Here is a 27151-nt window from a genome sequence, read left to right on the forward strand (position 1 = left end):
GTAGCAGTATGGACCAATCACCCAAGGATGGGAAAGATGACTATCTGTTTCTATTCTGGCATTAAAATCACCGAGGATGAGATGGATATCGCGCCTTTTCATACCATCCAAGTGGTCAGATAGGGATGAATAGAAATCCTCCTTGTCAGAAGACGTTGAGCACTCAGTGGGTGCATATACAACAGTGGTGCTAAGCTGAGGGTTACGATGGAATGTTACAAATAGTATCCTCTCAGCTTCAACACTCTTAAGACATCTGTGAACATGCTTGAACAAGACCAGACCCACTCCTCCATGCCGTTGCTTGGTAGTAGAACTGTATACTATAACCCAGTTTCTATCGTCTGACTAAAGTTCATCAGTTGGGCTTGGTGTAATGAGACGATGTTCTTGAATTCCGGCATCAGCACAGCCCATGAATAGCTGATGGATTTTCCCTTGTTGATTAAAAGTACTGACATTACATTATAAGTAGATATTACGAGAGGTTTGAAGGTAGACAGGCACAGGTTTTAACACACAGGAGCAATTACAAGTTGCCTTGTCAGCTTTGATCAGGACCTAAACAATTTCATCAAATATGTACATATCAACATTAGGAGGATTATAGAACCAGTCAAGAAGGATATCATTGATAAGGGATTAACTTTCTCGTGTCTTTGAGATGACAAATCAGTCCACTCTTCTTGACTGATTGGTTTGCATGAGTTAAGTAAATATCCCAATCTGCATTACTAAACACTCTTTTAAAATAGTTCATTTCTGATCTGATCTGAATTGCTCTTCATCAATGTAACTATGAAATTATTATAATCTGATCTACTGGACTTACGTTTTTGTGAGTAGCAATATTTCACATCCTATCTCGGATGCATCATCAGGCCAACTGATGTTAAAGCGGCAAAAGTTCGTTGACCTGTGAAGAGGATGTTACGTCACAGGTCGAAGATGAGGCAAACCTCTGAGGGATCTTCTTTATCGTTGGCTCATCTTCGACCTGTGACGTAACATCCTCTTCACAGGTCAACAACTTTTGCCGCTTTAACATCAGTTGGCCTGATGATGCATCCGAGATAGGATGTGAAATATTGCCACTCACAAAAACGTAAGTCCAGTAGATCAGATTATAATAATTTAATAGTTATTTATACCTGGATGAATGATAATCTTCATAATCGTACTTCATCAGTGTAGTTTCTGTTCATATTAGTCCTATACAATATTGATATTGAGATCACTTAAGCTTGCCCTCACAATCCGGAAAGTTTTCAATGCTTTAGTAGTTGTACATACGGGAAGATATGTTTGAGGTTATACTGGGATGTATGAACATTGACAAAATCAAAGGTCTGTGAATAAATATAATAATTCAATACGTTGATATTAATGTCAACCATCAAGTAAAGACATTTTGAATTTTTAGTGTATCTATGAAGTCATTAAATTCACTAACCAGGTTAACAACACATAATACCAATCACAATGTTTGAGGTTTAATTATTGTATGCTTCATGTAAATAAGCCAGGGTCGTTTACACTTATTCTGCAACCGTGAAATTTGTCTTCTATGAAGGATAAATGACATTAGCCCTATGCCCCTCGCGAAAACACGAACAAACGCTGGAGGGGCAAATCAATAATACAGAGGTCAAATATGAAACATTTTTGGATTGGATTACTTTAAAATGCATATCACACTTTCCGGCTTGTCACAAAACTAAACATGTGTTAGTTTCGACCGCCTACATATCATGATATCTTATGATATAAGACAGAGAGTGCCAAGCACCAAAGGTCAATCACACGAGGTCAAAATTAAGTAATGCTCAAATTTCTTTCAAAATAGGCTAAATGTTTTCATCTAGCACAAGATCGAAACAGAAATAGTTTGCACTGCCTCTTCGAGATACATGGTCAACAAGGTCAATGGTCATTTCATGCTAAGGTCAATGGTCATTTAATTCTGTTGACCTTTCACTTTTGTGTTGTAAAACTCGGTAAAGGAAGCACAATAGAAAGTGCAAACTACACTTGTTTAAGTCCATGTGGCAATATTAATAACTCCAGCTTATTGTTGCAAGCCGTAGTGACTCAAGGTCAAAATCACATTCTTATAAGAATGCACAACAATAACACACTGTTTGATTAAGTTAACAATATTTGAATCTTTAATGAAAAATAAAACACGATTGATAATGATTTTGCATTTTTTGTAATTATTACTGCTTGTCCGGCAGTCTTGCCGCACTCAATGTTATTCCGGACGACGGATGTACGATCACTGTTCAGAAGTTAAGAAGTCCACTAAAGACTTGAATTGAATTTATAGAAGAATATTGATCCCTTGGGGAGGAGGAGCACTTTCGTATACTCAAACTCTCCTTCGTTATTGCTGTATTAAATATCACATTAATGGCGCATTTTACCTAATTTCACTTCAGAATGCACAGAAAAATACTGTATATTACTAGGTAGAGTGTGCATGGACAATGTACATAATAAATCATACAATAATCACATATGTCTTACTGCAATGAATATAATAATATGTGTCATCGACATGTAAGATCAGTTTGCTGAAAGATGAAATGAAGTTAATATCAGGAGTAAAAGAGCAAAGAGCATAATCTTTCAGCTTTTGCCGTCTGTGCTGAAGGCTGGATCACAAGTGATCTGATCCACTGTTTTTTCCCGCACAATTTTGTTTGAGCAGCGGATCGTATGCGTAATGAGAAATTAGACCTTCATATCAATCAATCGTAAATTTCGTGATGAAGGTATAATTTCTCTCTACAATTAGATTTGGCCGGCAAGCAAAAATGTTTGAATAAATCCTACAATTACATCTTTTTACGGAAGAAAAGATAAGAAGATACAATGTATAAGGTAGTAAATATTTAGCGTCACGGATTTAAATACCGCACTGTAAAGTAGTTCTGCAAGAATCGCTGTACAAGGATACTGAATACAGACATGTCAATTATCAATGTTTTTCTGTATTTTTAGGTTTATTTGGCCACATTCGAAGGGAAGGAGGACCAAGTAATCCTCAACACCCAATGGTTTACAACAAATGTCATCGGAGCTGCATTTGCAGGAGAAGATTTTGCAACACAGTTCACAACTCTTCAAAACAAGCCATACTACTCACTAGAAGAGCTGCGTACTTTTTTCACGGACGAAATGGATACATCGCAACTTCTTGAACTCTTAGGGCACATGGATCTTGTTCACGCGATGAATGACGAGAAGTACCTGTTGCCAGGCAAACTTCCAGCGGACGAACAAGAGTTTGAATGGGAGGCAGGAAATGCTTATGATGTGAGAGGTAGAAGCATAGCATGCAAAGATGCAATCGACATCTTCAACCCCAACGTTCTCCCCTCTGTCCAAAAGAAAGTTCTCGATAAATACGGATACCTGAAGGTATCACGCTCGGCTGTGATGTATGGAAGTGGTTCTGTAACAGTCCTAGTCCAAATGACAAAGACTAAACGCGCCATCAATATTGCTGCCATGTGCACTGACGAAGATGCTATCGAGGCCTGCAGCACTGCTCTAAAGGAAGTTGTTGATTGTATCCAATCAGAAATCACTGAGAAATCTCCAGGTACCAGCCTTAGAACAAACTTCATCAGCCAAGAGTCGCTGAAGGCGAACAAGAATCTTGACAATGTCTTGACCTATACTAGAGAAGAACTTATACAAGCAGAAATGGGAAATGGATCCGTTGGGAAAAACGAAGATGTAACCAAGGTCTTGTTTCAAGGATACGATCAGATGTTCGTACAAGAATTTGGAGGAGAGTGTAGATATGAGTGGCTTCGGATGGATATAGTCAGAAGATGTTTTGAAGGACTTGATATAGTCCACGACGAATGGGAAGAAGACTATAGGGCGGTCGGCAAGGTTCTAGGGATCCAAAGAAGCGAGGTAGCTAAGATAGCAGAACGTAGCAACCGAAATGAGGAATCTCCCACCAACAACATCATCAAGACATGGTGTCAAAAGAAAAAAAAGGAAGATGACAATCTTCATGCTGCAAACATTGCTGAGTCAGCTAAGTCTTGTAGACAATGAGAATGCCTTGATAGCCATAAAGGAGGTGATGCAGACATTTGAAGCAAAGGTATTAATAAGGCGACGAGAAAAACCTTGCTCTACAAGTAGAGTCAGTTGGTCACTAGCTTTTCGTTGGTTTGTTTTTTGTTTTGTTTTTTGTGGAGCTTAAAATTACCCTAAAATTTCACTAAAATCAAACATATTTTCCAAAAATGTTCAGCCAAAATCAATAATGTTTTGCCCCAAAACGGCTGATTTTACATTATTTTTAGCAAAATTAAAAAACGAAATTCTCCAAAACGCACTTTCTGGGAAGGTTATTTTTCGTCGCCTAATTCGTAACGATATATTATATTACGGATATAGTCAATAATCTTGTTTCGTTTATCTATGGGCTTAAAGTAAATCTTTAATACACAGTTATCTTACAGCTTATGAGACATGATAGGATACAATTAGAATACCCATTATTGCTTTCTCGCCAAATACTGACCAATAGAATGCAAAGTGCAATATGTGTATTATATTACGTAAAAAATAAATATTAGTAGTTTATTTACTAACTAGGCACCTCCATTTTGACCGATATTCCTCATTAAATAGAACTTATTTAATATTTTCTATTTCCAGCATGCAAAAGGTGGTGCCAGTAAAGAAGCATTTCTAACTGGTAAGTGACTGTTTGAATCAGTCGTATTATCGTCAGCATCATTAACCTTCTGAAACGATCTTCTGCAGATGTACGTACTAGCTCAATATCTACTCTTCTTTAAAGGTTTCCATGGCATTTCCAAATACTCAGTTATTCATAAGTTTGTAGTTTCAAAATCACTTGTCGCTTGCTTTCTCAGCTCGGTGTACATTCTAATGTAAGGCTCCATCCATGGTTTTTGATATAAGCGCATACTCTATGTATTTTAGTTAAACGCATTCCTAGTGACAGCTACAGGCGTAAGTTTCTGTAATGTAAAACGTACCTGGTTTTGTTTCGCATGTTGGGCATAAGTCTTTTTTTATTTTTGTCAATTTTTTCCCAGCTAACAAATTATTTTTTTAGTCAGATAACCATTCATCTTGGACTTTCTTTTGCCAAAGGATAGGCCTAATTATTAAGCACATCATGTAGTTCAGCTGGGTATTCCAAGTCAATTTTGTAAGATGAAGCCTTTGTCAGTATTCGCCGTAGAAGTGACGTAGCTAATCGGATTAACTACCATAGCAATAGAGGAATACAATTTTGACTATGTCGCCCTGCACTACTTGGTACCTATGCATTGAACCACAGATGTCAAAAAAACAGGGATAAAGACCTGTATTGTAATTCTATTGAATATGCATATTATGCTGATCACTCGCACCTATTAGAGTGCAATCTGCTTGTAGTGCAGCGCGATCAATTCAAACATTGTATTCCTCTATTGCTATGGTAGTTAATCCAATTATGACGTCACTTCTATCGGAAATTAGCATTAAGTACATATCGCAATCACTCCGGAGATTGTTTCCACTCAGGTTATTTGCATCTAAAGTACATAATGTAACTTGTTTTTTCTTTAGCGTCAAAATCTGGAACAAGCGGACTCTTGGTTATACAATCCCAACAGCTTAGACTGAATATAGCAGAGAATCTGATTTAAAAATGTACTTATGAACATACCTGTTTTACACAAAATAATTTCACCATGATTTGACGTAATTATATCAAAGGAATTAAAAATTTCTGAATAAGTCATCTGATAAGGCATTAGTCCAATATGTTCAACTTTCTCTCAGACCCAGGTTATTTTAAAGTGCACTTTCATGATGTCAAACGTTGTTCATTTTTAAGCTATATCAATTCCTTGGCAGGTTAAAACAGGGTCACCTGATTTTTTACTATCATAGTTGTGAACCATCTGACCTAAATAGTCCCAAATAGCACTGAGTTTGGTTGATCGTCATCTCACAGCTTTGTGTACTTTTAAAACCTTTTCAGTAAAACGTGGGTTTGCTGGGTATTTATGTGTTGGGCATACATTATTAGTATCATATTCTCATAATTATTACCACGTAACCTGCCTATAATTACATTATAATTCTACACTGAACTGAATTCCCCATTTTAATAGGCGTGTCTGAGGACATTGTGAGATGGAGGGTGGTTCTGAAGCGCCAATGGAAAGTATTGAAGGCCTATATGGATCCTAGAATGTTGGCGTCGCATCTGCAATGCCTAGAGCCTGACAGGTGCACAGAGATTGAAGAATCCAGCGACCCAAGAACACAGAAAGTCAAAAGACTGTTACAATTGTTGCTTCACTGCGAAGACAAAACCTGGCCCAATACATTCATCGATGCACTGCGGGATGAAACAAAACATCTTCATCTGGCTAAGGCACTAAAAGAAGAGTTCGAAGAAGTTGCCAGTGAAAACAAAGTAAGCCGAAGCCAAATAAAAGGCGGCAAAAGGTTAAAAATAAACAAAGGCAATAAAAATGCAAAACTCAAGACAACAGTACTACATTAGCGTAGAATATATAAATATCACAGTGGTCTTATTGCTGTAAATTAAAGCAATGCTATATTACGTAATGGCTAAGATATTCCACCAGTAGATTCTATATTGAACAAGTTCTGTTTGATCTATTACAGACAGAAGGGGACAGCCCATCTGACGGGGCTTCTGACCACACTGAGGAAAAACAAGGTAAAACATATTTTGTTACGGAAACGCCATCGTTATCAAAATGTTACTTTAAAATTTGACCGATTTTTGGAAGTATACAAATAGTAATGAGATACTAATTCTTAAAATTTGATAAAACAGTTTCTATTTTTGTGTCTTCAAAAATAAAAAATATGCAGTTTTCATTAATTTGAGAATTTGAGGATAGTTGTTATGGCGCACGAAGAAATTAACATGGTACATTTGGAGCTTTTCTTACAAAAACTAGGTACCTGGACTTTCTTGCATCATTTCCTTTTTTGAATTTGAGCTTTGTGGGGGACACAATATTTCGGACTTCATTCATCATTGTTCTGTTATTATCAAATGTATTGGGGTTTAAGGTGATATTTCCTAAACTTTGTCAGCCATTGGCATTCGTTAGAGCTGAAATATAGTTGCAATGTACCATTTTTTGCAAATGAGAGGAGCGGAGCTTATAATATGGCTCTTTAAAGTGGTACGTACACAAAACGTTTGAATGTTCCCCACTGGGGTCAAATGTTAGAAACTTACGGTACAAAAATAATTGTGCGGTTTGTCGAATGAACTCATGCTCAGTAAGTTTATAACACTTGGCCCCATTGCGCCTTTCAAACTTTCTGAGTACGTATCACTTTTAAGAGCCGTTTTTTCAAAAGCTCATCCTACATTAAAATTTGGTACATTACAAGTGCATTTCAGTTCTGATCAACACTTGTTGGTATTTAGGTTCAGTACTTAATTATGACCTCAAATTTCAATAAATTTGATTATATGAGAACAATGTTCAGGAAGTCATACATTTACCCACCCCCAAAAAACAAAACAAAACAAAACAAAACAAAACTCAAATTCAGTCTACTTTAAACCGCCATTTAGGCTTGTTCGCTACATTATGAGCACCATAATGGAACTCATGGAAAGCATATTTTGATGACACCATCTCCCAGCACACTCCAATGAATATTCAAACCATAAGGTGTATGGAGACCCCCATCTTCACAAGCTTCCTGCAAATACTGCGATTCATGCAACTTGGCGTGGCCAGGTGGCTGACCAGGTATTATTCGCGTGACAAGAGATGGGCACGCAGATATAGACACATTAAATACAAGGGCCTGCCTCATGACATTTTCGCGTCGTTGGATAGACGTTTCAAGTGAACAATTCCATGTATCAAAGTGTTCGGAAGAGTCTGATAACAATATCAGACTGATATTCGGTGTTTACCAATTTGGAACATGGATGATTTGTCCTGCGCCAACCAAAGTAAAAATCCACCCTCCGAATATATGCGTACTTATAACAAGAATTTGTCTTTAAAAAAGACTAGTTCACGGATCAAGTGTATAGTACATGTACTTTGAGCTACTTTGATCTAACATTTAATATTCATATCTAACCTACTCTGCACTTATTCGACAATAAATAAGTGATATGAGGCTTAATAATGATACCTGCGTCTTGACTCTGGAAAACGATATTTTTTAAAAAGCTCATTTTGCATTTAGTTTTTTAAGCCACCTCGGGAGCCACCTACAGGATCTCATTTTGCATTTAGGTTTTTATTGCATTGCAAAGTAGCAAAACTTTCTTTATATATGGCCCAATTCGTGCCTGGCTATCCCCTCTTACAACCTATCAACAGGTCTGATTTCTGTAATGAGGTGTCGCCAGGTTTGCAAGAGATAATAATACCAAATATAAAGACCATGAAATTCACCACATCACGACCAAGCTCACATTGGGTGCCCATTCCTTTTTTAAAGGAATTTTTATTAACTCATTGCTAGCTTTTGTCAGGGTCAGGATGTCAGGGATATTTGTCTTTGTCAATATTATACAGGTTTTCTGGTTTATACTCATGGGTTATTATAAGAGTCAATAAACATGCAATTAACTATAGATAATGGACTTAGTTTTGTGCAATGTAGTTATATTGAACTTTATCTGAAGTAAATAACATGCTACACAGTTTTCTATACAGAATGATGAGGCCTTTTGTGATGAGGCCTGACCTCGACCTGCTAGTTTTGATTAACCAATCAGTTATGTGTATTGTCAGCATGTGATGGCTATAAGCCAATTACAAACATGTTTCTATAAAAGTCTAAAAAATTCCTACGCTGGACAGACTCTTGGCTAGGTTAAGTGTTAATAGTAAGTTGTCATGTTGGGCAAGATTAGATAAAGGCATACAAACTAGGGTATGAGATATTAGGAAATATTTCCTAGCCTCTTTAAGCATATGGTTGGTGGGCTACATAGATATTCAAGACACATGGTATGTAAGGGATAAACTGTGCATATGAGATGTGGGTGCAAGTGGCATTATTTCACTGCCGTGAAAAAATGGGCTCGCTGCATACATCTCACCCACTATACATCTCACTTTTTGTGCGTCGTTTTACCGTGCGTTTGTTACTAACGAATGAGTCAATGAAAGGATTCGATGCGTTTTTAAACTACTTACCAATGAGGTTACCACTTACACAGAGGTTTGTTTTTCTCTTCTAGACGTTGTACACGTTGTAGCCGAAAGCGAAGATGGAGATCAAACGGATGACATAGAAAAGCTAGGTAAGATCATGATTTACATTGTATACTGCAAAGAATTACCGTAAGATATGACTGATGATTATTCTTCCAACATCTTACGGAAACGGAAAAAAAAAGTGTTTGGGAATTAACCGGGTGAATAATCGTAGAATATCACGGTACCATCACCCATCATCACAAGCTTCCTCTAAATAATGCGATCTTGGGGCATTTATACAACTTGGTGAGGCTCAGGAAATTATGGTAAAATTACAAGGCATGTTGTTAATACTGAAAGTATACATAAATAAAGCTTTGATAAGTTTATGAATATCAAAAATATTCAAAGTATTTAGCTGACAAAATAAAGGTGATGTATGGCCCAGCTAGCTGGAATTGGTACATAACCTGATAATTCTCTTTTGTTTCACAAAAATAGAATTCAAATTACAATTGTTAGGATCTGCCCAAATTATATTACAGTAGTGTAGATGAGGTAGAACTAATGTATTGTACAAGGTAAATAACGTATCACACGAAAGAATGTGCTTTAGACGAAATAAGATTCCACTATATCTTGAAACAATATTGGTAACATAAGAGGTATGATCATACCATGTCAGAGATTCATCAAGAATAACACCCAAAAATTTAGTACGAGTTACTTTAATAAGTTCATTGCCATCTATAAATATATGCGTATTGTGGTATGTGCGATTGCTATGACGGATTTTAAACATAATATAATTCGTTTTTTGAACATTAAGGGACAACTTATTGGCTTTGAACCATACAGAAATATTTATTAATTGATTATTAACAGAACAAATAAGTTCATCAAGGTTCGGATTGGACATAATAGCATTTGTATCATCTGCATAAATAAAAAAGGACAAATCTTTCGAAGAATAAACAATATCATTAAGGAAAATAATAAAAAGAAGGGGACCCAATACTGAACCTTGGGGAACACCACATTGAACTGTACTTAAAGAAGATTTACAATTATTAAACACAACAAATTGTTTTCTGTTGGTAAGATAGCTCCTGAACCACTCCAAAGCCTTTCCACGTACTCCATAATGGTGAAGTTTCTCAATGAGAATATCATGATTGATCGTATCGAAAGCCTTGGAGAGGTCCAGGAATATACCCAATGTATGGTGACCTTTATCAAGGTTAGAAACAATCATATTGTATGCCTCTAAAACAGCCATGTAGGATGAATAATTTGTCCTAAAACCAAATTGACTTAGATGAAGTAATGAATAAAATGTAAGACAATTATAAAGTCTCTTGTGAATAATACGCTCATATATTTTTGAAAACACAGGAAGGATTGAAATTGGGCGATAATTGTTGGTGTAAGAAAAAGTGAATTCTGGGGAGAAGGAATATCATTCAAAAAGTGATCAAAAGAAACATGTGTAGGAGGAATATTTTTAGCTAATTTAGGACCAATGTTAGTGAAGAAATCATTAAAACCATTTGCAATCATTTTAGGATTATTTGTTGGAGTGCCATTTATATCAAAACAATCTGGAAGAGGTTGCTTACGCTTCCTTCCTAAAAGATCATTAAGGATTTTCCGGGTTTGTTTGAGATTGTGCTTTTGTTCCCTGAGCAAATTACAATAATACATTTTTTTAGAATTACGAATCGGACTGGTAAGAGTATTTCTATAATTTACTAGTAAACGCTTATTGGCATCTGTTGGAGAAGATTTAAATTTACGGTACAGCTTATCCTTACGATTGATGAATGTTAAAATAGCAGTTGTGATCCATGGTTTATGAGGAATACGCTTATAACTTAAATTCACACGTTTAGCCTTAACGGGAAAACAACGATTATATAATACAGACAGTTTATCAATAAATAACTTATACGCTTGGCTAACAGATTCCTCATTAAGAACATGATTCCAATTAGTTAATTGAAGGTGATTTGTGAATGAATGAATGTTCCGTTGAGTAAATAAACGACCATGTGTGGATCCAACAAAATTATATTTCAATGAAATAGAATCAGTAAATTGAAAAATAGGGTAATGATCCGTGATGTCAGACACACATATACCAGACTTAATTTTCTTATCAAAAACATTAGTGAAAATATTATCAAGAAGTGTGGCAGAATGTGACGTTATCCTGGTGGGGCGATCTATAAGTGGAAACATATTATGATCAAAGAAATTTGTAAGGAAATTCTGAATTTTTAAATCATTCTCGTGCTGTAAAAGGTCTAAGTTAAAATCACCTGAAATATAGCAATGCTTGTTTTCATTTGCAATAACATCAAGACAACGGCTTAAATCAGAGTTAAATGAATCAACGTCGGTTCTATGAGCACGATAAACATTACCAATAATTATATTCTTACACTTTGAATTCATAATTTCAACGAAGATAGACTCAGAGTGATCAACAACATTAACAGAAGAGTCATACTGAATTAGATCAAGATCCTTTCTTAATTTAAAAGAAAGCGAATTATGAATGTACAAAGCAGCACCACCACTTTTCCTGTTCTTCCGTGGTACACTAATTAAATTATAATTGGTAATATCGATTAAATTAGATTGATCCTCCTTAAACCAAGTTTCTGACATTGCAATTACAGAAAAAGTGTGTTTCAAATTTGATAAGAAAATTTCAATGTTGTCACGTTTTTTGTTAAAACTACGAGAATTTAAATGTAAAATTGAAAAATTGTCACTGAACGACACATCAATATCAAGTAAATTATCAAAGTAGTAGTTACAGGAGTTAACACAATTGGGTTTAAACAGATTCTTTGACATAGCATTATCAACAATATCATCATACAAGAAAGGATTCAATTTTAGACTCAGCAGCTTATTATATTCAATGGAGTTATTGAAATAAAAAATATTAAATTTAAATTCATTATCAACAAGAATGTGATTGAATGGAAATAAAGTACCAGTACAACTAAAACACATCCAGTTATCATCATCAATATTGCCATAAACACATTTTTTATGATATAAATTATTACAGTATTTACAAGTTAACATAATACGATCATGAACAATGTTCTTCAAACATTTTTTACAATTTGCCATGAGGATCCAACGTCAAACACACACAACAACAAACACAAACAAACACACAAAAAAAACACACACAAAAAAAACCCCACAAGGTTATACTAAACACTGAAGTTTAAAGTAGGTGATGAAAACAAATTAGGGGCCAAAAAGCATATAGGACAGAGTCATACGAGCACGGAAAACCACCAGGTAACTGATAAATATACCATAAAGAAAGGCTAATGCATAAACAAATATAAATCAATAATACAATAACACAAACAAAAAGGGGAAAATTGATCACGACATTCCAGCAATCAAGGTGAAAATAGCAGGCAAGTGTAATGGCGAATATTAAGGAAAGAAAAACATGTTCAATCACCCGCCAATGAACACAATGATTCAGAAAATGTCATGGACAGCTAAATTTTAAAACAAGTTAAAGTAAATGACAAGAAATAAATCAAATAAATAAGTAATTAAACAATTTAAGAAAATGCATATGAATAAATATATTAAAAAAAAAAAAAAAAAAAGAGGAAAAAAAAAAAAAAAAAAAAAAAGAAAGAAGAAAAAAATTCAACGGAAAGACAGCATTATGGAAAACATAGTAAAAGATGAACCCTCAATTAAGTAGCTCTGATAAGACAGGTGCAAGGATGACATCAATGGCTATAATCAGAAATACAAAGAGAACGAGGCTGAGCACAGAGACCAGGGACATGAAAAAAATGCAACCATCATTCAAACCAAAGCATCCGTGAAAATTGGGTCATCTGATACAGACAGTTCACACTACAAACAATAATAAACAAATATAGAGTGCATGCACGGAAGGTCACCAGCCCAAATCATCCCCCACACACGCCCCAGAAGACACACAAATGCATGTAGTACAAAAAGAATTAAATCGATCACAACGGGATAAACAGGTGATTGGGAATACTCCCTGCATCAGCATGTCCACCGGAGCGCGTCCAGAGGACGACCCGAACCAATGACCCTCCGTGCAAGCGCCCAATAGTACAAACCATATAACTAACAACATTTATAAACAAATTATTTATAACATTATTTATTACTTGAAAATAGTATTAATAAAACTAAGTGAATGCAACATATCAGAAAGAGATATTATAAAAGTCCAAATCATGATACATACGATCATGGGCCATTGGTGCAACTTGGAATGGTTGCGCATCTAATTCTCGGGTTACAAAGAATGGGCACCCAATTATGACATATTCGATACCAATACGATATACTTTAAAAACGGGTTTATAGTTTGATTTTGTTTTTTTATATGTTGTGCATAATACAGCTGAAAACAAAGAGGAAGATAAAGAGGGTGGCTCCAAGAAGCAAGATAAGATCGTGTAATACATTAAACATTGTAAAGAATTGCATTAAATCACTGCCAATTCTGCCAGCGTCTTAAGGAAAACGTAAGAAAAATAATGTCATGTACATAGGGATTTACAGGGTGTATAATAGTAAATCATCACCGTCATTATAATCAGAAACTTCCTTCAACTGCTGCGATCTTGCGTCGAGGATGCAACTTGGCTACTCGACTCTGCTAATAGTAGCGTACGAATGAATGGGCTCCCAGATATGGACACAATTTCCATTTGGACGGAAGGATATCGTCATCTGGTTTACATTACTTTTTAATGTTTGCCAAATTACACCAAATCGGAACATGGATCGATTTGCCCAGCGCCACCCAAAGTGAAGAGAAGGCAATTAAGCTAGTGCCCCATTTCATTATTCCTCCGGGTCCTAGACACTGCTGAACTACACGTTCTGAAAAACAAACTGGACCCCCCCAAAAAAAAAAATGTGGCAAGAATTTTCGCCCCGAGTACGTCGAAGTTCAATTTTTAAAAGACGAACTGTTGCTAGGAAAACATACACGAGTGGTAAGAATGTCTACTAGATGACCTCAACAAGCCAAGTCGTCTGTAAATATAAAGACGGCGACAAATTGTAACGAATTAGTGACCCTTGGTCAACCCTGTACTGTGTCATCAGCAGAAACAGTTTCTTAAATGTATTGGACTATTCACAAATGAGCTTTATAATACTTTACAACATGTCTGTAATGGAAAGAAAAGTGCAATGTTCGTCATTTTTCAGTACAAATAATTTTGACAAAATGCAATTTCAAATGATCGACACCAAGCCACCATTCACCCAGATAGTTCGTCAAAATCTCCGGGCCGTTATTGGTCTAAATATTTATATTTGATATCTGTGATGAGTAAAACATACCCCCGTATGTGCTAGCTGCATAAATCTTCCCCACTACACATCTCGCGTCGCGTTTTGTGCGATGTTTTACAGAGCGTTTGTTACCAACGAAATAACGAACGGATGTGCACAAAGTGTTATTCAGCTCAACTGCTCTGTTGCTAAAAATTGCGATTAGGGTTACCACTTTAACAGTGGGTGGTTTCCTTTCTCTTTTAGACGTTGAACATAATAGGCCTACAGCTGACAGCAAAGAGGAAGATAACGAGGGTGTCCCAGGAAAGCACGGTAAGGTCATGAAACATGATATGCATTATACACTGTAAAGCATTTGTGTTATATCCCGAATTTCAAAAAAATCTAAATTATTTGACATCAAAAACACATTCCTCGTATTCAGAATGTAATTTGATAGGTCTGGTGTACTCTCAGCTCACACAAAAAAACTTTGTGCAAACGTTATTATCCGATTCCTTATTCAATTGGAAAATTACGCACGCGATGTCGTGAACCTTTAAGGCGGGTCGGGGTAGTGTAGCCTAGCCGTGTTTGCACGCAAATATCCGGGGCAAATATTGAGGCAAATAAGATTTGGTTTTGGGTTCTATCACTCTGTAAAGGAGATCCAAAGGCTTGATTACAAAGCGTGTTATTTCCACCTCATATGTATGATTTTTCTCAGGAGTGGTAAATCGTTAGCCATAACTCAAAACTGCAATATCTATGGAAATATATGTACGATCATTGTATTAATATTAAGAAATACACTGCAGTAATGGTTAAAACTGGGGAAAATATTGTTCCGCCATACCACTCGCCTTATTATATAAACGTCATCGAACCATAAAGAGGGAAAACTCGGCGGGGATCATTGCACAATTTGTACACGACATCCCAGTCTAGGGCGTAATTGGCAAACCTTTGTGGGTCATAAATAAATCAATGATGAACAATTAATATTTGGCTCTTTTGTAATTTCAGGTCGTCACGTGATGATAAGCTACCAATGGGATGCCCAGGAAAGAATGAAAACGTTGAAAGACAAACTTGAGAATGAAGGTTTCCAAGTATGGTTAGACATTGAGAAGATTGGTAAGGTTGTGATTTCCATATTAAATGGAAACACTTTTCCCACGATCTATATATTAGAACCAGTGGCTATAGGCTTATATCTTTATGGAAAATACGGCACTATTTCATAGCATTTGGTAGAGTGAATCATCATTCTAAAATCAAATGATATTGAAGATTAAGAAGAAGACTAGACTTAGCTGTGGTCTAAGACCACGAACACAGCCGTGTTGTGACCTTTGACCCCAAAATATATGAAAATCCCATAGACATTGGCTAATGGCAACGTATTTGTCATGTAGCATCACTTTACCATGTTATTTGTGGCAGAAGGGGCATTTTGAAGGTTTTTTGTCTCAGACCGGATATGACCCCTTACTGACCTTTTACCCTAAATAAAAAAATACCACGTATACACTGAGTAACATCAATTCATGAGTGAATGTACCGTCTCTGTGCTATATTTTTCTTGGCTGATAAAGTTTTTTGAAGTTATTTCGTTTTATACCGGAAGTGACACCTTAATGACCTTTGACCTCAAATCTGTGTACACCCCATAGACACTGGGTAATAACAATACATGTGTGTAAGTGGCATCACTGTCCTACGTAATTTGTGAGAGAAGATGCATTTTAAAGGTATTTCGTTTTATACCGGAAATGACCCCTAAGGTTACCAACTATTTTAAATTGTTGCGATTTGGTAGTTCACAGCATCTTGCGAATGGTAGTGAGGTTTGGCATAAATTGCATTGCTCAATTCATAACGAGCATGTAGAAGAATCCAAATATCACAGATATACTTTTGTAGATCATGTGGTTCTTGAGTTATGTTGTTAAAAGGGCTCAAACAACAACACTTTTTTAAAATGTACATAACTCATTAGCAACAATAAATTAAGCAAGTTTTCAAAGTATATGATTTGTAGAATGCACTTTTGCAAAACATCGAAGTGTTATTTTTCAATAATATATTGATTTAGATAATGAGAATCGATTTTTTTGGTTGCTTCGACCAATAATACCTCGTCCACCCTTAATGACATTTGACCCCAAATAAAAAAATACCATATATACATTGTGTAAACACAATTCATGTGTGAACATATCATCACTCTCCTATGTTTTTCTTAGCTAATAACATTTTTTGAAGATATTTCGATTTATACCCGAAGTGACCCCTTAATGACCTTTGACCCCAAATCTGTGTACACCACATTGACACTAGGTAATAACAATGCATGTGTGCAAGTGGTGTCACTGTCCTATATAATTTGTGGGAGAAGATGCATTTTAAAGGTGTTTCGTTTTATACCGAAAGTGACCCCTTAATGACTTATTGACCCCAAATAAAAAAATACCACATTACCGTTACTGTCCTATGTTTTCCTTAGCTAATAAAATTTTTTGAAGGTATTCCGTTTTATATCGGAAGTGACCCCTTAATGACCTTTGACCCCAAATCTGTGTACACACTATAGACAATGGGTAATTACAATGCATCTGTGCAAGTGGCGTCACTGTCCTACGTAATTTGTAGGAGAAGATGCATTTTGAGTAGAAATCACGTTTTTGACCCCTACGACCCCTGCGTGACCTTTGACCCCACGAGTTTCATGTGGCATGTAGGGGCATGGTCAATGATCATTGTGACCAAGTTAGGTCAAAATCGATGTAAGCATGTGAGTGCTAGAGTAAATGTAATGGTTGACAGAAGAAAGAAGAAGAAGAAGAAAGAACCTGTAAGAAAAAAAGACACAGCCGTGACTAACATCACGGCTGTGTAATAAAAGACGACGATAATGAAAAGAGAAAAGAAGAAGAATATGTAGGTTGAACAAAAGTACAGAATTGAAAAATAGCCCATGCACACTTCAGTGAATAAAGAACCTCATGGTTCCATTGCTCGTAAATAAAGGGTTTTTGTAGTGAGAAAACGTTTAACCACCTTTGTTCTTACGGCTTTATGTACGTACATAAGTGAGTCAGTCGTACTTGCAACAGCAATAACTGCCATCATAAACCAATAATGTATATTGATTGGTTTTTCCTGTTTACTGGTTTGTTCCTTTGCTTCTATATTTTTGTACGGTGGGCATAGCTTGTGAGTGTTTGTGCCCACATTTATATACGAGACAATAACTCTAAATCTATGCACCAATTTTAAAAACTGAAATAACAAAAACATACCCAGTTTATTTCTGGATATTTTGATACCTAATGTTTGAAATGTGACTCCTTGACTGAAAAAGCTGCATTTTCAAAGGATGCACTAAAAGGCTACTGAAGTCAGTGGACCATTACATTCTCTACATGACGATCAAGGGTGACCCGCGGTGACAATGCACTCTAACAACAAAATCAACATTTTCAATGAGTTTAGGTGCAGCTTTTGAATAGGCATCTTTTCATCCAAAGAATAACCTTGGCAACAAATTGTGGGCTATTAAGACAAATGAGGCATCAAAATTTGCAGAACAAACGTGTGTTTCTTTTTATTTTGATGCAATGATTTTGATTAAATACCATAATTAGAGATGGGCAGTGCTTGGAAAAAAAGAATGGGACTATTTTCTTGCATGCCATCTGAAAAGGATGATTAAAAATGGCTAGCTGTATAGCCAAAAATGTGCACATTTCAGAGTAACATGCAGACATATAATGTTTCTACCATTATGTTATAGTATTAATGAAAAGTCTCCCAAATTCATCCTCTGCATATCGATTTTCCCACTCAGCCGGTGTACCAATATCCACTGTAAAATTGTGGTCTTCACACTTTAGTGGTTCAAAACAAAACAAATATTATGTTGAAATGCTGGTCATTTGGGGATTCAACCTTTTATTTACTCTTAATTGATAATAATGTCTTTTCACTGTGAGAGTACCATGTATGAGAAAATCGTGTTTGAAATCACCTATTTTTACGTTGGAAACTGTATTTAGGAAATTAGTGTTATTGAACCTTTTGACCTATCGACTCGTAAAGAAGAGGGCAATTATTATGATGTGTTGAGGATCCATGCATAGGCGAAATACCACGGTATTTACAACGTATATGCGAAAGAAACGTCATTTTACACTGCAATTTGTGGCAGAAAATAATTTTAAGCGTATTGACCCCATACCGGAAATAATTGTTTTAATGACATTTTATCCCAATTATGTGTACACCCAATATGCACTAGCTATAGCCAATGCATATGTGTGAGTGTTATCATTGTGTTATTTCATTTGTGACAGAAACATTGATTTAAAGGTATTTGACCCCATACCGAAATGATACTAAATGACATTTGAACCTCATTAATGTTTGCAACACATAGACATTAACCATAGCCCATGCATGTGCAAGTGCCACATCAGTTTATTATGTAAATTTCAGCAACATTAATTTGAAGGTATTAAGTAACATACCGGAAATGACTCGTTAATGACCTTTGACCCCAATTTTGTGTTCACGATATAGACACTGGGGATAGCCGACGTACTTGTGCATAATTGCACAAGTTGACATCCTTAGGCAGGACAGACATCTCATCAGACGTGGTGTGAGTGCCATGTTGAGGAGAGCTGAGGAATGGTAGCGATTTTCATGTTGTTTTGATTTTAATTGACTTTGTGCAACTACATTTTTACTCGGCTCTCAATAATAGCCACTAGTCCTTATTAGTGATCATACGCCAGTGATTTAACAGTTGTGGGGAGACAAGATGTTGATTGCTATCAACTAGAGCATTTGGACCAAATGCCTCATTAAAAAAAAAAAAATAAATAAAATAAAATCTATAGTGGCATTTTTTTCAAACTTTACTTTATTTTTATACGCACTGTATATAGCTCATAAGGCCTATACGGTCTCTAACGAATGGGACTCAAATACTGCGTGCATGGAGAAAACGCAGGATCCATGCATGAGCGAAATAAAGAAGTAACATAGGAAAATCACATGAAATTAGTACAAGACTTGAGTCCTGTTTATCAGGCACAGTCTGTGTAGCTCAGTGGACAAGCGAGAGGTCTGGGGTTCAAGTCCCGCACAGGCAGCTATTTACGAAGTGTTTTACTCTGGTATATCTGCCTATGCATGTCATGTTTCCATTTGTAAATTCATGTTTAATTGTGCTAGTGTGCAATGCATAATTCTTCTTTCGCCTGTATATTGATTTATTAAGAATAACGATTAAGCATCATTGAGTTGATCTCGTGTGCTAGTTTGTAATGTTTGTATATTTCTATGTTCCAGAGTATGATGCGTAAGCCTCTTCCCTTGTTCACATGAAATTTGTGCCATAATGATCTTTCTATAACCTCTGACCTCCAGTTGTTCACATGACGACATTTGTGCTACCAACCACTGGTTGAAAACGACCAACTGATATTAATACATACTGCAGTTACTGTCCGTTTTCCTATACACAATACACAGTGCTCTCACCATTGACGCGTGACTTCTACAAACAGTGTATGTTATAGGTATATGGGCATTGCCTAGTTAACATCACTGTGTGAAAAATAACCGACCAATATTTAAAGTATTCTCCAAACTTCTAGCAAATATATTTCTGTAACATGACCTAAAATTACAGCTAGGTTAGATGTTCAGAAGGGGTCGCACTTTCGTAGAATATGAGTGAGGGCAAAGCATAGCTAGCTCATAGCTAGCCAACTCCCCGTGTTAATTGAATGGAGATTTGACCGAAAATATTGAGCTATATTGGTAACGGACCCGCTCCGTTCTGAAGGATGCCACAAAAAAAACGGTACAAGCTACATTTAAAGTATTCTATGAAATTCTAGAAAATATGGTTTTGTAACATGTCCTAAATGTTTAGCTAATTTAGGTGTTTGGAGAGGTCGCACTTTTGTGTTTTAGGAAGGATATGTAAACGACAGATAACACCAAAAATATGAAGAAATTATTTCCAAACCGTGTTAAGTCAACAATCATTATGTTGCTCATTTTCAAGAATGCTGGTTAACAAAAAGCATGCCATTGTCTTATTTCGTGAACAAAGGTCCACATACCATTGTTTCCTTTCGTTTCCTTTATAATCGGTTACCCAACTGAAGCTATAATACCAGCTTTATTGCGATATCGCACATGTAAAACAGACACATGTGCACAACCAGAGAAGATCCGATTTAATCAGTTGAGCTGTTTCAATGAGTGTTATCTTGGTTTAATAGCTTTTAATGGGGTTTAAGTCCTGCAAAGGTCGAGATGAATTCTACTGTAGACATGACTGCATCATGATGTAAAATGATGTGTGATTTTTACCAAATCCATAGCTATTTACATGTACATGTAGATTCTACATTGTAGAATGTAATTCGATTTCGTGCGTGGATGTGTGTTTTTGTTACAGAAGGGAGTATTCTTGGATGCATGGCCAAAGCGGTGGAGAATGCTGATGTCGTTCTTGCATGTGTGTCACAGAAGTACCAAAACAGCAAAAATTGCAGAACAGGTGTGATAAATATTTCACTTTATAAATACAAATGGAGTGGCATAAGAACCATATGATACTCAACATATGTTGATCTTAAATGTCTTGTGGAAATATATTATCAACTTCACGTCATCAAACATTCGTTAGAAGTTAAACATGACTAGAAATAGAATGAGAATATATAACGAATAACGAAAAGAGATTGCATCCCATATTCTACGTCAATGCAGCGAGCCCTTAGTTGAAGTATGAACATATTTTATACTGCGTCCATGTACAGTTATGTACGAAAACTAATCCCGTCAATTGAATCCATTCGAAATCTATTAACTAGTAATGTAGACGGTAGCCACATTATATAGATAAGAGTTCGATTTATATATACATCGTCCAACATTTACATGTATGTTCTACATCTACATATTTTCCTGGCAAAATATAAAATTCGTATAACAGATGCTCCACGACTATATCGGATTAAACATATACCGTAAAAACTCGATAGTTAGCATATGTGTTTACTATCGAGCCCTTTTGAAAACATGAAATTGTACCAAACTCCGCCACTTTACCATCTGAGCTAATGGACTTGAGACACACATTTGCAGGATTACTTGTTCGTATATAACTATGTGTATCGATGATTTGCTCAAAACCCTTTACAATTTTGTGGATGGGGCTCTGCAAGTTTGCATGTTTTAAAAGCGCTCGATAGTAAGCATATATGCTAAGTATTGACTTTTTACGGTAATATTATTCAAATGGTTCAATTAACACAATGAAGTGATACTAATGAATGGAAAGTAGCAGTTTCGTTTAATGCAAATATTCGCCGTAGAAGTGACGTAATTAAGCGGATTAACTACCATAAAAATAGAAGAATGCAATTTTGAATACATCGCCCTGCACTTCAACGTTTACGCGGTACCTATAGATATCAAAGGTCACTCGCACCTGTATGATTAGTATCTTTGAAAAGAGTGTTATTGTATTCAATCTATGGTGATAAGTAAAAGCTGCTTGTAGTGCAGGGCGATATATTCAAAAATAGTATTCATCTATTGCTATGGTAGTTAATCCGATTATTACGTCACTTCTACGGCGAATAGGGGTAACTTAAAACCATATTATAACATTTCTGTAAAAATAGATCAGTGTTTATTTTCCATAAAATGTTAGCTTTTACTGTCAGATATGTCCCCTTTTAATTTTGAGCCGAATAAGTGAGGTAAAGCATAGAAAATTGGAATTTACTACTAGCGCCCATGTATGTTACTCCCGCGGTTGTAATACGGTACGATCCTCGGGGTGTGGGGGTGTGTGTGGGTGGGTGTGTGTGTGTGTGTGTGTGTGTGTATCCCGCACGCCGTGTAAGTACTGTGCATACGTGTTCGACGAGTATTTCCATCGTGATAATAAAACGCCGGTTCCATCGTTTTATTCAAAATCGCGGATTTTGACAAAACTATAGCAACTAAAGTCTTCATTTTTGCAGTGTATCTTTATTGACTAAAGTACATGACAATCGTGTAAAAACCAGAATTTCAATTTTTTTTGAGGGCGTTCTCCTCAGCAAACGTTATAATATGGCTTTAATAGTTCTTACCTTCTATTTCTATTTCAGAAGCCGAGTATGCGTACAATAGGAACGTCCCTATAATCCCTCTCAAAGTAGATCACTTCAAACCAGATGATTGGTTAGGCGCATTCTGCGGTACAAAAATGTATTATCATGTAGGCACCGACGAAATGCTCAATAAAAACTGGAGTGGTCTTCTCAGAGATATAAATGCACGCATTGGAGCTGGTAAGTATATATCCATACATCACGAGCTTAATAATATGACAATTATAACAATAATTTGAGGTTATCTTTACCTGGTGTGTCAAACCCTCAATTCTTAACGAATTATAAGTTAAAAAGTGAGCTGTTGTAAACTGCAACGGATTATAAGGGTAACCTACTTGGCCAATATCAGAAATATGCAACGTTTTCCCGCTAGTGTAACAAATCTCAGTATATCGTAAGTATATCGTAATTTATTTTTTTCATCCACATTCCATTCTAAGCCATTATTAACTATTAACATATACAACTCTATTCCTTTTTCCTATCAAAACTATACTTGGCATGAATGTTACTTTGGATGAAAGAAGTAAAATAAGCACGCCTCAATTTTTTCCTTAAATGAAAGATGGCGGCCAAAACCTCATACATCCATTTAAATCCTTAAAAACTCGTGTTAACAGTCTCAGAATGTTATGAACTATTTTATTTTATCTTCAAATTATAAAAAATTAATTATATTTGTCAACATAATTATGTGAACAACAAAAAGAGGTAATATACTAAAACGACCCAACATACGTGCCATATGACCCAACATTATGGCTACATCTGGTCACGTGCGCATTTATATATGCGCATTTATATATACAACCGAAGTCTACTGTTTATAAGCCGCACGGGGTAAATACAAATTGGGATGTGTCTGGAGATGGTGTAAGAATTTTTTTGACAGAAAAGGTGCTTTCCATTAGTTTACATTATGACGCTCATAATGTTGTGAATTAGCCTAAAATGGCGGATAAGAATACCCAATTTCCTTTTTGTGGGGGTAAAATGTCTGAATTTGAGCAATTTTATTCTGATATTAGCAAATTTATTGAGGTTTGAGGTGATATGTACTGCACTTTAATACCAGTAAGCAGTAGACTTCGGTTGTGTATATATATATATATATATATATATTTTATTTATTTATGCGACGAAAAACGAAAACCCTGTTCAATTTTGAACAAATTGGGAAACAAATTTTTCCTGTACAAATGAATGCCGACCCCAAATTTCGGAAATTTCAGGACAATTTTTTTTTGTATTTTCTCAAATTGAAATTTATTTACAGATTTTTGTGATTTTTGGGTTATTTAAAATGTTTAAAAAAAATACCAACCGACCGACCACCCTACTTGAAAGGTCCGTTCGCCCGTAGAACAGGGTTTTTCTCTTTCTCGCCTTACTTATAATTTTATAAATATTATTTGTTCCCCCCTTCCCCAAAACCACCCCTCCCCTTTTACACTCACAAATTAATTGTTTTTTTGCTAACTTTCCCTTCCGTGTAAAGTAAAACTTTTAAGCCGGTTGAATCAAACTGAACAAAATTGACGTGTACAATTACAATATACCATGACAATAATGTGTAGAGATCTAACTTACTAGCTGAATAAACCTCAAACCATGCATCACATACGTGATTGTACGTCATATTGTCATATAACGTATGAGCGTGATGTATAGTATACGAGTCTTCCTCAACATCTTCCAGCCGGGATGATTAGATCATGTACAGTCATCTACGTGTTTATACTCTAAATTGTACGTCAAAGGGTGTACAGATTACCGATTTAGCATGGGGGACACAAAAAGGTGCTTAAAAACACATTTTGAATTTGTTTTTTTTGTTTACGGCTGATTCGTAGTGTCCAGTCACAAATAACTTTTATTTTGTAGCCAATATCTAAAAGTATATCAACGTTTGCTGTGGAGTATAGTTCATTAACGCAATGTCAAATGTATGAGTCAACAAGCTTAATATAAACAAAATTGCCTTAACGTTGAAATTTCATCCCTGTATAACTGGCCATTTTTCATTTATTATATCAAATTAGTGTCTATTTCCACTTCTTGAACATGTTGAATTTCGATTTGTATTTGTATTACATTTTGCGAGATGCATGTATGTGAAATGGATTCTGCTGCAATTAATTTTGAGGAATGTCACAGTGCGGCTGGAATATGAACCGTTAAAGGAATTACTTCTTTATTATTGTTAAACAGAACGAGCAAAACACAATACTAACCAGGAGCCAGAAAGCAACAAAGGTAAGAATATGATTTGAAATTACTTGGTACTCTAGGTCGGTAAACATGAGTAAAGTTTGATCTTTCCCGAGAGAAGTCCTTTCAGAGGGCTGAGCTTTCGGAACTCTAGCGAGTGTCATCTTCAGAGTCAACTGGCGATGGCACTCGCTAGAAGATGGCACTCGCCAGAGTGGCACTTACTCTGAAGATGACACTCGCTAGAGTTCCAAAAGTTCAGCCCTCTTAAAAAACCTCTAGGGAAAGATCCAACCTTACTCATAGGTAAGAATATGATTGCAAAAACGTGCACGCCACACACCTAAACCCACACAAACACGAACGCCCGACGCACACCCACCACACCCACACTCCCAACACACACCCCACACATCCATTCCCATCACCGATTGGACTACACAAAACTATTCATTATTTCGTTTTAGAATAATAGTAAAACCAATAATCAATAAGAAATGTATAGTTTTCACACTGGGTACTATTTTTTTTTAAATATGTCCAGAGGCGTACCGACCGGGAGTAGGGGCTTGCACAGGATCTGTACTGGACTTTGATACCTGAATGAAGATTTAATATTTTCCAACAAGCTCGCAATGCTCGCTGCTCGCTTCTGTCGCTATTTGAAAGGTGTCGCGGTTTGCGAACAGGGCTAGTTCTGCATATGGCTCAAAACATATATATAGCAAAATTTGCCGGCATCTTCCTTTTGGTCTGTTTTAGACAAAAAATAGCCCCATTGAAATTCTGCCCACGATTTTGTGATTTTATCATCGTACATGTATTTACTTAAACTTATTTACAAAATCAAGCACCCCCAAGTTTTCGAAGATTTTACAGATTTTCGCCTATTTTTGTATTGATATTGTTAACTTGGGAGTAGGACGTAATTTAGTACTGATATGCAAATAGCGCAAAGCGATAGTGGCGCAAATACCTCCAAAGTGGCAAATTAACAATTTAAAAAATAAACTTCTGTAACATGAATGTTAACACTTAACAGAATGGGTAATCAGAATGAAATAAAACCCAAAGCGTTATAAGTGCTTTAAGTTCAAGTGCATTGCTATATCTTTTTCTTTCTTTCTTTCTTTCTTTCTTTCTTTCTTTCTTTCTTTCTTTCTTTCTTTCTTTCTTTCTTTCTTTCTTTCTTTCTTTCTTTCTTTCTTTCTTTCTTTCTTTATAATAAGTATAATAAATAAAGAATCAAACATTCTTTAAAAACACTAGGGGTGTCTGAGAACATATTGAGATGGAGGACTGTTCTGAATCGACAGAGGCCAAAGCTACAAGCGGACATGGATCCTAAAATGTTGGTGTCTCGTCTGAAATTTCTATCGCAACACGAGTGCGCAGAGATTGAAAAATCCAGCGACCCTGTCGAGACACTGCTAGGAATTTTGCTTCGTTGCAAAGAGGAAGCCTGGCCCAAAGCCTTCATTGATGCACTGCAGGGGGAAGCAAAATACGTGCATCTGGCTAATGCATTGGAAGAGTTCGAAAACGTTGCCAGTGAAATCAAAGTAAGCTAAGGGTAAACCAAGGGTGGCATAATAAACAAATGTTAACCTCAAGACAATAAACAATGAAAACTAAACATCATGAAGTGGTCTTTCCACTGTGTATAGCTGAAGATCAAAGTAACCATGTTATTGCAAAAAAAAATCTTTACCTTTATTTCTTATTTCGCTCAACTACAGACACAAAAGGATAACCCAACTGATAGGGCTACTGTCTTCACGGAAAAAACGAAACACAGCACAAAGGAGTCCCCGTGTCCTGCAAGTTCGAATTCAGATGATGATGAAGACTGAGCTGTACACGCCCGAATTACAGGTACTAAATTGTCTGCTTGATAATACAATTTCAGTAAGCCTTTACTTTTTTTTTATCACAGTTGATTCTATTCAATACATTTCATTCAGTCAATCGTTGGTCATCCTTTGCTTACATTTTAGAGAAAATAATATCGACCAACCACCGATCTAGCCTCGAGAATGTGTGAAAGGGCGTGTACGGGGCTGGTGAACCTTCATGAGCTTAAAGGTAGATGCGGTATTGTTGGTCGAAGCAGCCAAAAAAATCGATTTTTATTGTCTGGATCAATATATTTTTGAAAAATAACACTTGGATGTTTTGCAAAAGTTCATTCTA

General features: G+C 36.0%; 1 protein-coding gene and 1 long non-coding RNA gene across 3 annotated transcripts; both read left to right on the forward strand.

The window, feature by feature from the left end:
- The first annotated feature begins 6693 nt into the window (after positions 1 to 6693).
- LOC140143582 (uncharacterized) lies at positions 6694 to 14879 on the forward strand. 2 transcript variants are annotated; one of them, XR_011857775.1, is made up of 3 exons: positions 6694 to 6748; positions 9266 to 9328; positions 14814 to 14879. It is a non-coding gene; the product is annotated as an uncharacterized lncRNA (long non-coding RNA). The 2 variants fall into 2 exon arrangements; XR_011857776.1 differs by lacking the exon at positions 14814 to 14879 and adding an exon at positions 13663 to 13692.
- An 18-nt stretch (positions 14880 to 14897) lies between these two features.
- Positions 14898 to 26811, forward strand: LOC140143551 (uncharacterized). Its single transcript, XM_072165374.1, has 6 exons — positions 14898 to 14916; positions 15576 to 15686; positions 22742 to 22924; positions 24959 to 25003; positions 26228 to 26520; positions 26698 to 26811. The coding sequence occupies exons 1-6, from the start codon at positions 14898 to 14900 to the stop codon at positions 26809 to 26811; spliced, it is 765 nt and encodes a 254-aa protein (XP_072021475.1).
- The last annotated feature ends 340 nt before the right edge of the window (positions 26812 to 27151 follow it).

This window comes from Amphiura filiformis, unplaced genomic scaffold (assembly GCF_039555335.1).
Source record: "Amphiura filiformis unplaced genomic scaffold, Afil_fr2py scaffold_23, whole genome shotgun sequence".
Classification (NCBI taxonomy): domain Eukaryota; kingdom Metazoa; phylum Echinodermata; class Ophiuroidea; order Amphilepidida; family Amphiuridae; genus Amphiura; species Amphiura filiformis.